Source organism: Rhea pennata, chromosome 14 (assembly GCF_028389875.1).
Source record: "Rhea pennata isolate bPtePen1 chromosome 14, bPtePen1.pri, whole genome shotgun sequence".
Classification (NCBI taxonomy): Eukaryota; Metazoa; Chordata; class Aves; order Rheiformes; family Rheidae; genus Rhea; species Rhea pennata.
In genome coordinates this window covers 1,610,391-1,624,770 of record NC_084676.1, presented here as the reverse complement: position 1 = coordinate 1,624,770, position 14,380 = coordinate 1,610,391, and the positions used below count along the sequence as shown (strand labels likewise).

General features: G+C 59.8%; 2 protein-coding genes and 1 pseudogene across 2 annotated transcripts; all 3 read right to left on the bottom strand.

Annotated features, from left to right (window-relative positions):
• Positions 1–2,379: 2,379 nt before the first annotated feature.
• On the bottom strand, positions 2,380–5,194 carry LOC134146991 (protocadherin gamma-A12-like). Its single transcript, XM_062587688.1, has one exon. The coding sequence runs from the start codon at positions 4,879–4,881 to the stop codon at positions 2,380–2,382; it is 2,502 nt and encodes an 833-aa protein (XP_062443672.1). The 5' UTR covers positions 4,882–5,194.
• A 1,033-nt stretch (positions 5,195–6,227) lies between these two features.
• LOC134146650 (protocadherin beta-4-like) lies at positions 6,228–9,737 on the bottom strand. Its single transcript, XM_062587080.1, has one exon. It carries the CDS (start codon positions 9,563–9,565, stop codon positions 7,124–7,126), a length of 2,442 nt encoding a protein of 813 aa, XP_062443064.1. The 5' UTR covers positions 9,566–9,737; the 3' UTR covers positions 6,228–7,123.
• Positions 9,738–11,444: 1,707 nt separating this feature from the next.
• Positions 11,445–13,421, bottom strand: LOC134147059 (protocadherin beta-8-like; annotated as a pseudogene).
• Positions 13,422–14,380: the final 959 nt, after the last annotated feature.

The window sequence follows — 14,380 nt, the reverse complement described above, 5'->3', positions numbered from 1 at the left end:
CATTCAGTAACTCTGCCTTCTCCCTATTCCTTTTCAACAGGGCCCCTGCCCCATTCAGTAGCGGGCCCACATTTTCCCTAGTCCTCCTCTTGCTGCTGCTGTATTTGAAGAAGCCCTTCCTATTGTCCTTGACATCCCTTTCAAGACTCAACTCCAACTGGGCCTTAGCCTTCCTCACTACATCTCTACATACTCTGACTGCAGTCCTATAATTCTCCCAAGGAGCCTGTCCGCTCTTCCACAGTCTGTGTGTTTTCTTCTTCTGTCTGAATTTGGCCAAGAGCTCCTTGCTCACCCATGCAGGTCTCCTGCCCCTTTGGCTGCACTTCTTACTCATAGGGATGCACCGCTCTTGAGCTTGGAAGAAGTGATGCTTGAATACTTGCCAGCTCTCCTGGAGCCCCCTTCCTTCTAGGGCCTTAACTCACGAGACTCCACCAATTATGTCTCTGAAAAGCCCAAAGTCCACTCTCCTGAAGTCCAGGGTTCCAATCCTGCTTGTTGCCTTAGTTCTTTCCTGCTGCATTCTGAACTCCACCATCTCACGGTCACTGCAGCCAAGGCTGCCCCCAACCTTCACACCTCTGACTAGTCCCTCTCTGTTGGTAAGGACAAGGTCCAGCAGGACACCCTTCCTCGTACGCTCCTCCACCATTTGTGACGAGAGGTGATCATCAATGCTCTGCAGGAGCCTCCTGGACTGTTTGTGCCTTGCTGTGTAGTCCTTCCAGCAGATGTCAGGGTGGTTGAAGTCCCCCACAAGAACCAGGGCCTGTGATTGTGAGACTGCCTCCAGCTGTCTACAGAAGGCCTCATCAACTTTCTCTGCCTGGTCAGGTGGCCTGCAGTAGACTCCCACAACAGTGTCCCCCATGCTAGCCTGCCCTTTGATCTTCACCCATAAGCCCTCAAATGCCTCCTCCTCCTCCCCGCCTAGGCAGAGCTCGATGCATTTGAGTTGCTCTCTCACATAAAGAGCAACTCCACCACCTTGCCTTCCTGGCCTGTCTCTCCTGAAAAGCACATACCCATCCATGGCAACATTCCAGTCATGTGAGCTATCCCACCACGTCTCCATGACTGCAATGAGATCACGGCCCTGAGATTGCACACAGATCTCCAGCTCCCCCTGTTTGTTCCCCATGCTGCATGCATTAAGATTTCCCACACACATTGTTAGGCATTCTAGCATGCAGCCCTTCCATAAACACGGAGTTATTGCCTGAAGACACACTCCTCAGAGGACTTTTGCCACCTTTAAGGGTAGCAATAACAGGGTCTGAGCACAACTGTCACAGGCCTTGGTGCAAAATGTTCAATCCAAGCATTCCCAGCCAACTGCACTGCTCACCCACCTACCTTCCTCTTCCTAATCCAGCCTGCCCCTCTCCTTGCACTGCCTGCACATACTTTCCGTGATGCATAGGTGTCTGGCTTTTGGCCCTACCTATGCCACAAGCAAGAGTGTTTAACGCTGAGACACGTTAAGCCAACATGCTTTCCGTGGCTTTCAGCTTTTACAGTAGATATGCAAACTGCTCCTCCTGTCATGCAGTTCCAGCCCATTATCAGGTACACTGAGGCTTAGCTTCAGGTCATGGTAACCAACACGGCTGTCATTTGAAACCTCCAGAAATGAGGGAATCACGGCATAATAATTTAGATTAAAACACTCACAGCCCGTACAAATAAAGGTACAGATAAAGGTATCTAGTAGATAAGAGGGAGACAGGAGGCCTTCCCAGGCAGAAGGGGAATGAAGCCAACCACTAACCCTTCAGCAGTCCCTCAGCAGAGCTCCCCCACCACTCCCCTCAACACTTTTATAACTTGTAAGATTGTCTTTGAACCTCATAATGTTCAAATTCTCACCATCCAAACTGCAGCTGCTCGCACCATTTCTCCACACGATGCACCAGCGTGCACACACTCACACAAAAGGGAGGTACAGCTGCAGGCTCACCACACTGTTATGATGGAACACACAGATGCCAAAGCCTGTAAACTGTGCCAGGCTGAAGTAAAAGATGCGCAGTCCTACAGCAAAGACTGGGTCGCCGGACAATCTATCTGCTTAAAGACACGGTTTAAGGTCCTGCTTTTAGAAAGGACACGTGCTCTTTCCAAGAGAGGCACCTCTTCTCCTAACACAGCGTTGACGGCTACTCCCCAGGCAAAAACAGTATCGAACACAAAAGCGCACTCACATCTCCTGCACTTCACACAAAGTGTAACGCCGCAGCAAAACGAACGAGCAAACGAACGAGCAGCCTCTGTTGCAGCTGAGCAAGAGATGTTGGCAAACAACGTATCGGTGCCCGCGGGCTCCCAGCACAAAGAAAGCCCCGCACAGAGAGGGAAGCGGGGGTCTGGAGAAGTCTAGAGCAGCACCACAGCGTAGCATAAAAGCCGCGTAACAGTCTCGCTCGAGGGACTCACCAGCAGGGCGTCTCCGCTGTGGTCGGCGGCGCTCGAGGGCTCCTGGGGCAGCAGCGCAGCGCACTGGTCGGGCGGCGGCGCGGGCGTGAGCGTGTTGGAGCAGCTGGCGCCCGGGGAGCGGAGCTGGCTCTTGCGCGAGCCGGCCGTGAGCGAGACCTCGTGCGAGTAGGAGTGCAGGAAGGCGCGGACGCCGTCGATGCCCACGAAGGGCGAGGCCGGGACGGCGCGCAAGGCGCCGCCGCCCACCGCCAGCAGCCGTGAGCGGCGCCAGCGCCGCAGGTGCAGCGCCAGCAGCGCCAGCAGGAAGGCGAGGAAGAGGCAGCACACGGCCGCCACGGCCACCACCAGCCAGCGCGTCAGGCTGCCGGGGGGCTCGCCCGGCGCCGCCGCGCCGCCCAGCTCCGAGAGCAGCTCGGCCACGCTCTCGGCCAGCACCACCGTCAGCGTGGCCGTGGCCGACAGCGCCGGCTGCCCGTGGTCCTTCACCACCACCACCAGGCTCTGCCGCAGCGCGTCGCGCGCCAGCGGGGACCGCGCCGTGCGCACCTCGCCGCTGTGCAGCCCCACGCGGAAGAGCCCCGGCTCCGTGGCCTTGGCCAGCTCGTAGGAGAGCCACGCGTTCTGCCCCGAGTCCGCGTCCACCGCCACCACCTTGGCCACCAGCGCCCCGGGCTCCGCCGAGCGCGGCGCCAGCTCCACGCCCGTCCAGCCCAAGCCCGGACCCGCTGCTGCTGCTGCCGCCGGTGGCGGGTACAGCACCTGCGGCGCGTTGTCGTTCTCGTCCACGATGAAGAGCCGCACCGACACGTTGCTGCTCAGCGCCGGCGCGCCCCCGTCCTCCGCCTGCACCCACAGCCCCACCTCGCGCACCTCCTCGTAGTCGAAGGAGCGCAGCGCGTACAGCGCGCCCGTCTCCGCGTGCACCGACACGTACGACGAGAGCGGCGCGCCCCGCACCTGCCCCTCCCACAGCCGGTACCGCACACGCGCGTTCTGCCCCCAGTCCGCGTCCGCCGCCCGCACCCGCAGCACCAGCGCGCCCTTGGCGTTGTTCTCGCGCAGCCGGGCGCTGTAGCGCGCCTCCGCGAACACCGGCGCGTTGTCGTTCACGTCCAGCACCCGCAGCGGCAGCACCGCGCTGCTCCACAGCGCCGGCGACCCGCTGTCCGTCGCTCGCACCGTCACGTTGTACTCCGACACCTCCTCGCGGTCCAGCTCCCTCGCCGTCACCACGCTGTAGTAGCTGCCCAGCGAGCTCCGCAGGCGGAACGGCAGCCCCGCGCCCAGCGAGCACCTCACCTCCCCGTTCGCCCCCGAGTCCCGGTCCTGCACGTGCAGCAGGGCCACCACCGTCCCGGCCGGAGAGTCCTCGGACACCGCGCTCACCAGCGACCGCACGGAGATCTCGGGCGCGTTGTCGTTCACGTCAGTCACCGCGATCACGACTTTGGCTGTGTCGAAAAGGCCCCCACCGTCCTTTGCCTCCACTTCCAGTTCGTAGGAATCGCCTTCTTCGAAGTCCAGGCTCCTAACAAGGGTGATCGCTCCCGTTTCGGCGTCCAGTTGGAATATTTCCGATGCTTTCACTGAAATCTTTTGAAATGAGTATTTCACCTCTCCGTTCAGCCCGTCGTCGGCATCGGTGGCCCTCACGGTGAGCAGCGTGGAGCCCACGGGCACGTCCTCCCGCACGCGCACCGTGTACACCGCCTGGCTGAACACCGGCGCGTTGTCGTTCGCGTCCAGCACGACCACGCGGATCCGCGCCGTGCCCGTGCGCGCCGGCTCCCCGCCGTCCACCGCCCTGAGCACCAGGTCGTGAAAGGCGCTTTCCTCCCGGTCCAGCGCCTTCGCCAGCACCAGCTCGGGACGCTCCTCCCCATCGGGTGCCGTCTGCACGGCCAGGGAGAAGTGCTCGTCGCCGCTCAGCTCGTAGCGCTGCACGGAATTGCTCCGGCTGTCCGGGTCGTGAGCCTCAGCCAGAGGAAAACGTGATCCCGGAGCTGTTATTTCGCTCACTTTCACTTGCGGTTCTGCCTCTCGGAAGCTGGGCGCGTTGTCATTAATGTCCCTGATTTCCACTTCGATGGCATAAACCTTCATTTCGCCCTCCACTATCACCTCACAGCGCAGCACACACCCATCCGCGGCTTCGCAGACCTGCTCTCTGTCTATCCGTGCCGCCGTCACTAAATGGCCGGTCTTCTCATGCAGAGCAAAATACTGACTCCTACCTTCGGACACTACACGGGCGCCGCGGTCGCGGAGCGCCGCCAGCTCCAGCGCCAGGTCCTTGGCCACGTCGCCCACGAAAGAGCCCTTCTGCATCTCCTCGGGCACCGAGTAGCGCAGCTGCCCCCGCGCCAGCTCCCACGCCGCCACCCAGGCGCACCACAGCAGCGCTCGCCCTCGGCGGTCCCGGCGCCTCTCTCGCGGCCACATTTCAAAGCTCGGGCCACCGCTTCCGCCGCTCTCCTCCCGGCTGAATCTCCACTGCCAACAGCACAAGCCGGCTCCGACCGCACCCTGCTCTTTCCTGCGCTGTCCTTGCACTCCGGCGGCTCCTCTCTCTCGGGCTCGCTTCTCTTCTCGCGCTCTCGGGCTGCCGAGCGGCCCATCGTGAGCAGACAGCGACACTTGCAGCCTCCAGGAATCACTGCAGCGCTCTAGCGCCGGCAAAGCTAATCGCTGCTCCGCTCCTCTCCGCTCGTTCTTATGCGCATATGCGAATCTCGGCTTACAACACGCTTCACGATACTGCACCGAGACGCGAGAGCACACCTTCACGATTCAGCCGCGTCTTCACCCCACCATGCTCCGCAGATCTACACGTCAGATTCCAAACAACTTCCAGCAGCATTCAAAGACTTGAGCAACGGTGCAGAAAGGGCATGGTCGGATGTGAGGGGAAGGAGTTTCAGGCGCAACAGGAACCTGGGCAAGACAGGCTGCAGCAGCAGCGTGGCCGTCTCGTGGGGGAGAAAATACAGGCTTTTGCTTTCTGCAGGCACTCTCTGTATTATAACACACGACCATTAAAAGGAAAAGGAACCCGTGTGTCTCTGAGATGCCCCCTCCTATGAACCCGCCGACACCTCTAAATCCAGACACGTTTCTAAATAACGCATTTGTGTGTACCTCTGTAGGTAAGGTCCTACAGCTGCCATTCTAGGTACAGCTGTCTGTGGAGCCCACGTGCTCACACGGCGCCTTCGCTCCAGCACGTCGCTAAGGACAAGCGGGGCTCTGGAGCAGCACCTCTCTGACTTCCAGGCGCCTTTGCATGCGCAGGGCCACGGCAGGTGTAGGGCCGATAGCCCGTGGTGCTCACAGAATCACGGAATCGCTAAGGTTGGAAGGGACCTCTGGGGATCATCGAGTGCAACCCCCCTTCTCAAGCAGGCGACCTGCTCCAGTGCTCTGTCACTCTCACAGTGAAGAAATTCCTCCTCACGTTCAGGCGAACTTCCTGCTGTTCAGTTTTTGCCTGTTGCCTCTTGTCTTTTTGCATGGGACAGCTGGAAAGAGTTCGGCACCTTCCCCTTGACACCCTCCCTTCAGATACTTATAGACATTAATAAGATCTTCCCTCCAACACACACACACAGTCTTCTCTTCTCCAGGCTAAACAGGCCCATTGAACTCAGATCTTTCGCAGCCCCTTCCCCGCACCACAAACAAACCCTCACACTCTGGGTCTTTTATGGAGGGTCGAATGATGGAAATATGTGGCCACAGCTGCTGCCGCATACCAGTTATATTTTATTGCAGGAATGGCCCCCGAGAGATTTTTTAATTATGTTTATATTTTTATTGTTTTCTATTACCAAAGGACGCTTACACTTTTCCACTTTGTAACGCCAATTGCATGCAACGCCAGGGTTTCAGAACACTTAGTGCTCCACAGTCATCGCTCACACAAGGCATTCATACATTGCGAGTGGCAGCCCCAGTGTTCAGAGCATGCGGAAAACACCGATAACAGAGAGTTAGCATACAGAAAGGAAAATTAGGGGGCGTGTGTGTGTGGGGGGTTGGGGGGGAGATTGCAGAGCTTGCGACGATGAATACAGCATCGGCCCTTCACGTCAGTTCTAACTTCAGAGGAAAGCCCTGAAGAGACACGCGCAGTTTCTCTACAACCATCCGCTCAGATTTAAACCCTTTGCACGGTTTGGTATTGTTACAGTCTATCCCGGCATCACGAATCCTGCTATCTCTCCGAAGCGACTTCCAGGACATCGCCTCCCTCCCTCCCCGCCCACACCCACCAATTTCGGGTACGAGAGAGACCTGGCTGGGCGTTTTATTAATCTCCCCCGACAAGCTGAGTCATCTGCACCCGCACAAAACTACCTCTACCGACTGATAAGGTGGAAGAGGGCGATTCAAAAGGGATTGATGTGAGGACTTCCAAGAGTCATCAAGGGCTGAATGGGACACTCCAGAATTAACTCTGCCCCGCAAGCACTTCAGAAACGACCACAGAAGAAAGGAAAACAATTAAATAATTAGGAACAAATTGAGGAAGACAACTTTTAGTTTCTTTTTCTTTCTTTTTTCTTTTTTCTTTTTTCTTTCCTGGAGGGGCTGGTGGCGGCAGCATATCCACGGTCAGCCAAGTGAGGGCATTGCACGCCGTTTGGGGAGGGAGGCATCAAGCCGTTGATTTGCTCCCGTGGCGCTACTCGAAGGCCAGCCTGCTGAACGGTCCCGCCGGCAGCGTCCCATGGCTCTGCGGGCGCGGGTCCCCGGCTGGGGGGAAGCCCCCGGCGAGATCCGCTTCGCCGGCCGCGCCCGCGGCCGTGCCGCAGCGCTGCGGCGGCAGGCCGGCGAGGACCGGCTTCAGGAATTTGAACTCGCTGCTGCCCGAGCTCGTTGTGAGGCTGACCTCGTAGCAGTAGGCGTGCGGCAGAGTCGCCGTGCCGGCTGCGTCGGCCAGGCTGCTCTGGAAGTCGCCGGGGCCGTAAAGCACGGGGCCCTCTTTCAGCGCCTTCCTCTTGCACACCTTGCAAGCGACGAAGGCTGCGGCCGAAGCGAGGAAGAGGATCGAGACGAAGGCCAGCGAGAGGATTAAATAAAGCGTCAGGGAGCCGCCCTCGTCCTCCGCGGCCAGGCCGCTGCGCGGCATGTGCGCGTCCGAGAAGCCATCGAGCAGCAGCGCGCCCAGCGCCGCGGTGGCGGACAGCGGCGGCCGCCCGTTGTCCCGCACCAGGACGACCAGCTTCTGCTTCACGGCGTCCCTCTCCGTCAGCGGCCTCCTCAGCCGCACCTCCCCGCTTTGGGTCCCCACGGCGAAGAGCCCGGGGTCCGTTGCCTTGAGCAGGTGGTACGAAAGCCACGCGTTCTGCCCCGAGTCGGCGTCGACGGCCACCACTTTGGTGACGAGGTAGCCCGCCTCGGCCGACGTGGGCACCAGCTCGCTGGACGGCGGCGAGCTGTCCTGCGCCGGGTGCAGGACCACGGGCGCGTTGTCGTTTTCGTCCACCACCAGGACGCGGACGGTGACGTTGGCGCTGAGGGGCGGCGAGCCCGAGTCGGCGGCGCTCACCACCACCTCCAGCTGCCTCAGCTGCTCGTAGTCCAGCGGCCGCAGCACAAACACGTTCCCGTTCTCGGAGTTCACGGAGACGTAGGAGCGCGGGCCCCGCTCCGCGGGGCGGCCCGGCGCCAGCGAATAGGTCACCTTGGCGTTGGGCCCCACGTCCCGGTCCGCGGCCTGGACGGCCCCGACGAGCGCGGACGGCTCGTTGTTCTCACGCACGTACATGGTGTACGACGTCTGGTTGAAGACGGGCGCGTTGTCGTTGACGTCGGAGATGTCCACCGTGAAGGTCTGCGTGGTCGTGAGGGGCGGGGACCCCGCGTCGGCCGCCGTGACGGCGAGGACGTACTGCGCCGTCTCCTCCCGGTCCAGGGCGCTCGCTGTCACCAGCTCGTAGTAATTCTTGTAGGCGGGCCTCAGCGAGAAAGCCGGCTGCTCCTGCAGCGAACAGACGACCTTCCCGTTGTCCCCGGCGTCCCGGTCCTTAACGACAAAGAGGCCCACCACCGTCCCGGGCAAGGCGCTCTCGGCCAGGGGGCTGCTGAAGGAACTCACCACTAGCTCCGGCGCGTTGTCGTTCACATCCGCCACCTCCACCACCACCCTGCAGAGCGCGGAGAGACCCCCGCCGTCAGTGGCGCGCACGCTGAGCTCGTGTTTCTCCGCCGCTTCGAAATCCAGAGGCTGGCTGACACGAATTTCACCACTCAGCGGGTCGATCTTGAATGCCGAGGGGCTGTGCCCCACCGCTTGACTGAACGAGTACGATATCTCCCCGTTAACCCCCGCATCCGCGTCAGTTGCGACCACACGGAGAACCACCGAGTCCTCCGGGGCATTTTCCAAAATCTGTCCTCTGTACCGTTCCTGCGTGAAGACGGGAGCGTTGTCATTTGCATCCAGGACAAGGATGCGGACCTGGGCCGTCCCGCTGCGGGGCGGAGAGCCCCCGTCCGTGGCAATCAGGCTGAAAGCAATCTCCTCTTGCTCCTCTCTGTCCAGCGCCTTTTCCAGGACTAATTCGACAGAACTGTCGCCTTCATTGTGACTCAGGAAAAAGACGCTGAAATGCTCGTTCTCGGGAGCGATGCTGTAGGCCTGCAGGCTGTTGCTGCCAACATCTAGGTCCCGAGCCCCCTCCAGCGGGAAACGGGACCCCGGATCGCTCGTTTCCGGGATCTTAAAAGTCACTTGTTCCTCCGGGAAAACTGGCGCGTGGTCATTGATATCCTCTACGGCCACTTCGATGCGAAAGAACTGCAGCGGGTTGGCCAGCAGTAACTCAAAGGGGACGGTGCACGTGACGGCCTGGCCGCAAATCTCCTCCCGATCGATCCTCTCCCTAACTGCCAGGCGGCCGGTGCGGGGGTCTAAGCGAAAATACTGCCGGCTGTCCTCCGAAACAAGGCGGGCCTCGCGAGCCCGCAGCTGCGCCACGTCCAGCCCCACGTCCTTGGCGACATGAGCCACCAGGGAGCCGCTCTCCCTCTCCTCGGCGACGGAGTAGCGAACGGGCTCGGAGCGAGCCTGCGGCACGCACAGAAAAGCACAGAGACAAAGCACTTGCCTTGCAGACGCCATGCCGGGCTCGGCGGACGCGCCGCGTCTCGCGGATCGCTGCCCGCTCCTCCGGGGCAATTCGCGCTCGGAAAGCCGGCAGCCTCGCGGGCGGGCGCCCCTGCTCGCCGAGTCCGCTCCGCGGCGCCGAGGGCGGCCGAGGTGGCCCGGCAGCGGCTCGCTCCGAGCACCGCCAGCCGCCCCGCCCGCCGCCGCCGCCGCCTCCCCGCGCCGCAGCGCCGCGGCAGCTCCGCCTTGGCCAACAGCACCACCCTGCGGCCCGCGGCGGGGACTGCTGCCGCCGGCCCGGCCGAGCGCTCGCCCGCCCCGCGCCGCCGCCCGAGCCCGGCCGAGCCGCCGCGAGCCCGAGGCGCCGCTGGGCAAGCGCGGCAGAGCGGCCGCGGCGGTCAGCGGGGAAACCCGAAGGGGGCTCACAGGCTTTGCGGACTCCCTGTTCCTGCGCCTGGCGCACGGTGAGGGCTTCCTCGCACCAAAGGGTAGAGCTCCGACCGGAGAAGGAAAAAGGGCAGGGGCAGGGCAAGGGGAAAAGGGAAAGGTGAATTGGAAAGGGAACCCAAAAGGGAAAGGGAAAAATGAGAAGGAGAAAGAAGGAGAAGGAAGAGAAGGAGAAGGCTCCGTGGCAGAGCACCCGAACTCGCGGCACTGCTCCTAGTCGAAGGAGCGCTGCGCGTACAGTGCGCCGCTCCGCGCCTCCACCGGCACGTAGGGCGCCGCCGCCGCCTCGCCCGCGCTGCCGCCCGCCAGCCAGTAGCTCACGCACCCGTTGGCGCCCGCGTCCACGTCCCGCGTGCGGACGCGCAGCACCGCCGCGCCCGCCGCGTTGTTCTCCGCCACGCATGCGCAGTGGGCGGGAAGTACGCGATATTCTTGGCTGTAGAGATATGCATTCTCCATTTCAGACTGGGTAACCAAAACAGTATTGTTGAAAGAAAAAAAAGATCTTAAAGGGAAACGCGTTGCTGCAGTCTGAAAGCATGACTAAGGCACTCCCGCGCGTTTTCACCCGAAATACCCAGAATCTTCTGTTGGAAGTAATCAGACTTTTCATCTTCACTGCGAATACAGCAAAAGCCCTCATACTCTCCCCGTTGGTCTCTTGGGGTTTCAGTGTCTACAGTCATTTGCCTTACCACAGTTATCGCGAAATAGACACTGAAGCTCCGTCACCGAAAACATTAGGGTGAAGGTCAATGTGGAATACTTTTGCTTTAAAGTCACGGGATCTCGTAAGTTACCCGAAGCAGAGAAATCAACACACCACAGAGCTAACGTTAGATAGGCAATATATATTACAGCACAGCACTGGCACTGAATCTAATCGCCGGTCTTGCTCTAAGGATGAGAAGCACTGTTCCAGGAAGGCTTACTTGTAAACGCGTCCCCATATTCCAATTTGCATGCGGGGAGGAGCAACTAAACATACGGTGAAGTTGTTCTCACCTGATTAACTTCACTTTCACAAGTTGGTTGTGAGCGGGACAGAATTTCTTCATCCTTGCCCGCTTCCATCTCAGAGCAGCTTTGTGGAGGAGGTGGACTCGGGAGGACGGGTCTTAGGAACTTGAATCCGCTGTTCCCTGAGCCAGTAGTCAAGCATACTTCGTAGCGGTAACCCCGCGACAGAGTAGCCATGCCGGCCATGTCCACAAAACTACTGGAGAAATCACCATCAGCGTAGCAGTGGGCAGAGGGAGGTGAACGTCCTCCCCATAGTCGACCGTTGCAGACCTTCGCACCTGAAAAGGCGACGATGAATAAGAGGAAGAGAGACGAGATGGAGCACAAGGAAGCGATGAGGTAGGTGACTAGCAGATTCTCCTCCTCCTCCGCCTCTGGCCTGCTCACAGGAGCGTGGGAAAGCTGCAGGAAGGCGTCCGAAAAGCCCTCCACTAGGGCGAGGCTGAGGGTGACGGTGGAGGAGCGCGGCGGCTGCCCGCTGTCTCTCACAAGCACCACGAGTCTCTGCCGGGCCGCGTCGCGCTCCGACACGGCCCGCGCCGTGCGCACCTCGCCGCTGTGCAGCCCCACGCGGAAGAGCCCCGGCTCCGTGGCCTTGGCCAGCTCGTAGGAGAGCCACGCGTTCTGCCCCGAGTCCGCGTCCACCGCCACCACCTTGGCCACCAGGTAGCCGGCCTGTGCCCGGCGCGGCACCAGCTCGCCCACCGCCGCGCTGCTGTTGGGCAGCGGGTGCAGCACGACGGGCGCGTTGTCGTTCTCGTCCCGCACCTCCACGCGCACCAGCGCCTCGGTGCTGAGCGGCGGCGAGCCGCCGTCAACGGCACGCACGGCTACCTGGAAGGCGCGCACCTCCTCGTAGTCCAGTGGACGCATCGCTCGCACGGCTCCGCTCTCAGCGTCGACCGACACTAAGGAGGGCACGCCGAGCGCAGACGGTACCAGCGCGTAGCTCACGCGGGCGTTTTTCCCTGTGTCGGTGTCCGTTGCGCTCACGCGGCCCAGGCTTGTCCCCGCGGGCTCGTTCTCGTGCAGCACCATGGTGTAGGAGGCCTGGGTGAAGGTGGGCGCGTTGTCATTCACGTCCGAAAGCCGCACGAGTAGCGTCTGTGCCATAGAGAGTGCGGGGGCCCCCGCATCGCGGGCCCGCACAGTAATGTTGTACGCGGCCTCGCGTTCCCGGTCCAGCGCCTCCGTCGTCACTAGCGCGTACGAGCCTGCCGCCAGCGCCGTGATACTGAAAGGCACTTCGCCCAGCAGCTCGCAGCTCGTCCTGCCGTTGTCCCCCGAGTCCCGGTCTCGCACACTGAACAAGGCCACCACGGTCTGCGGCGGGGCTGCTTCCGAGAGGGGGCTCGTCAGAGAAGTGATGGTCACCTCGGGGGCATTGTCATTCACATCGACGACCTCCACCAGAACCTTGCAGTGCGTAGACAGGCCCCCTCCATCTGTGGCCTGGACATCTATCTCGTAAGTCTTTGTTTCTTCATAATCCACTGTCTTTTTGAGTCGAATGTCCCCTGTCTTAGGATTTATTTTAAAAGTCTGATGATTCTCCTCTGAATTCTGAATGATGGAGTACGCTATTTCCCCATTCATTCCTGCGTCTAAATCGCTAGCAGACACTGCCACCACTAAGGTGTCTTTAGTGCTATTTTCAAACACTCGGACTTTATACAGACTCTTGGTGAATACTGGGACGTTGTCGTTTACATCCAGAACTTGCACGTGGATCAGGGCTGTAGCAGACCGCGGTGGAGACCCGCCATCCACAGCCGTGAAGCTTAAAGTGACTTCTGCCCGCTCCTCCCTGTCCAGGGCTCGGTCCAGGACCAGCTCAGCATAGCGCCTGCCATCATTCCTCCTCCGTGTGGAAATACGGAAATAGTCATTGGAGCTGATGTTATAATGATGGAGACTGTTATTCCCCACATCTGGGTCATAAGCACTTTCCAACAAAAATCGAGCTCCTGGCATTGCAGTTTCTGGGATCCTTAAAATCATCTCATTGCTTAAGAACATGGGAGCATGATCGTTTATATCAGTGATGCTTACCTCGGCACGGAAGGACTGAAGTGGACTCTCTAGCAGCACCTGGAATCGCACCAGGCAAGGCTCACTCTGCCCGCACAGCACCTCTCGATCCATCCTTTCTTGCACCACCAAATCCCCAGTATGCTGGTTCAGCTGTAAATAGTGCCCATTTCCTTCAGGTACGAGCCGGGCCTGGCGAGTCAGTAATTCTTCAGCCGTGAGTCCCAAATCCTTCGCGATATTCGCCACAAAGAAGCCTCTCTCTGCCTCTTCAGGCACAGAGTACCGGGCGGTTTCTCCACTCACCCCCGACACACAGAGGAGCAGGATCAGAGGCATCGCTCGCCCTGGGAGTGGTTTCTCGCTCTTTCTCAGCTCCATTTTTGCCTAGCTGAAGCGCTCTCCTCCCTCTATGAGCTGAGCGGGAGCTCCCGATGCCCCTCCGCCGATCTAGCGGGCAGGGATCTCAGTCTGGCGTCCCCCGAACAGAGCAGCCTCAGGGCGGTGCAGCCGCCGCGATCCGCCCCGCCTGGCCGAGCCCCGCAGAGGCGGCGGCGGCGGTCAGGAGCTGCGCGGCGCCTCCGCGCCTTCGCGGTCAGCAGCGGCACCAGGCGGCCGACGGGGATATTTTCTGAGTGCAAAGCCGAGAAAACGGACTGCTCGATTCCTCTACTCAAAGCTCAGAGCGTATGGATTTAACTGCCTACACACCTGTCAGACGGTTAGACACTGACTGATGAATATTATGCCTTATAACTGCAAGTGCATCACTTAGGTTACTCAATAAATTTAATGTGGATGAGATTGACCTCCCTCCCAAAAAATAAATAGTAATAGCTTCTGCGAAGCTGAACTTCTGAGTTTAGAGGCAGATTCCTGTCATATCATCCGCAGGTGTCTGTGATCCGTGGATGGTGGGTTGGAGACACTGGCATTATCAGAGCTGATGGAAAGTCTATCTGACTGCCATACAGGTTCTTTCCTTCCATTAAAATCAGCAGAGATGGGAGGAACCGTCTGGGCAGGCAGCACAAGGTGCTGAGTCCTCCCTGAAGGCTGTTTAACTAAAAAACTGTATATTGATATAGCTGCCCAGTATCTAAAGCGAGCTGGTCCATGAACCGTTCCAATGATGACTATGTAGCTGATGATAGTAATTCTTGGGATGATTTCTGAAATGGATAGAGATTTTTTGCTGATTCACAGCCCCTTAAGCCGAGAGCCCTCGTGAAAAGCGGCTTCCGGGCAGCATCTCTTGCATCTTGAGTCTCAGCGGAGGACTCTCATGGCTCAGACAAACTCCCTCCTTCCTATTGTGGCTCCTGAGCA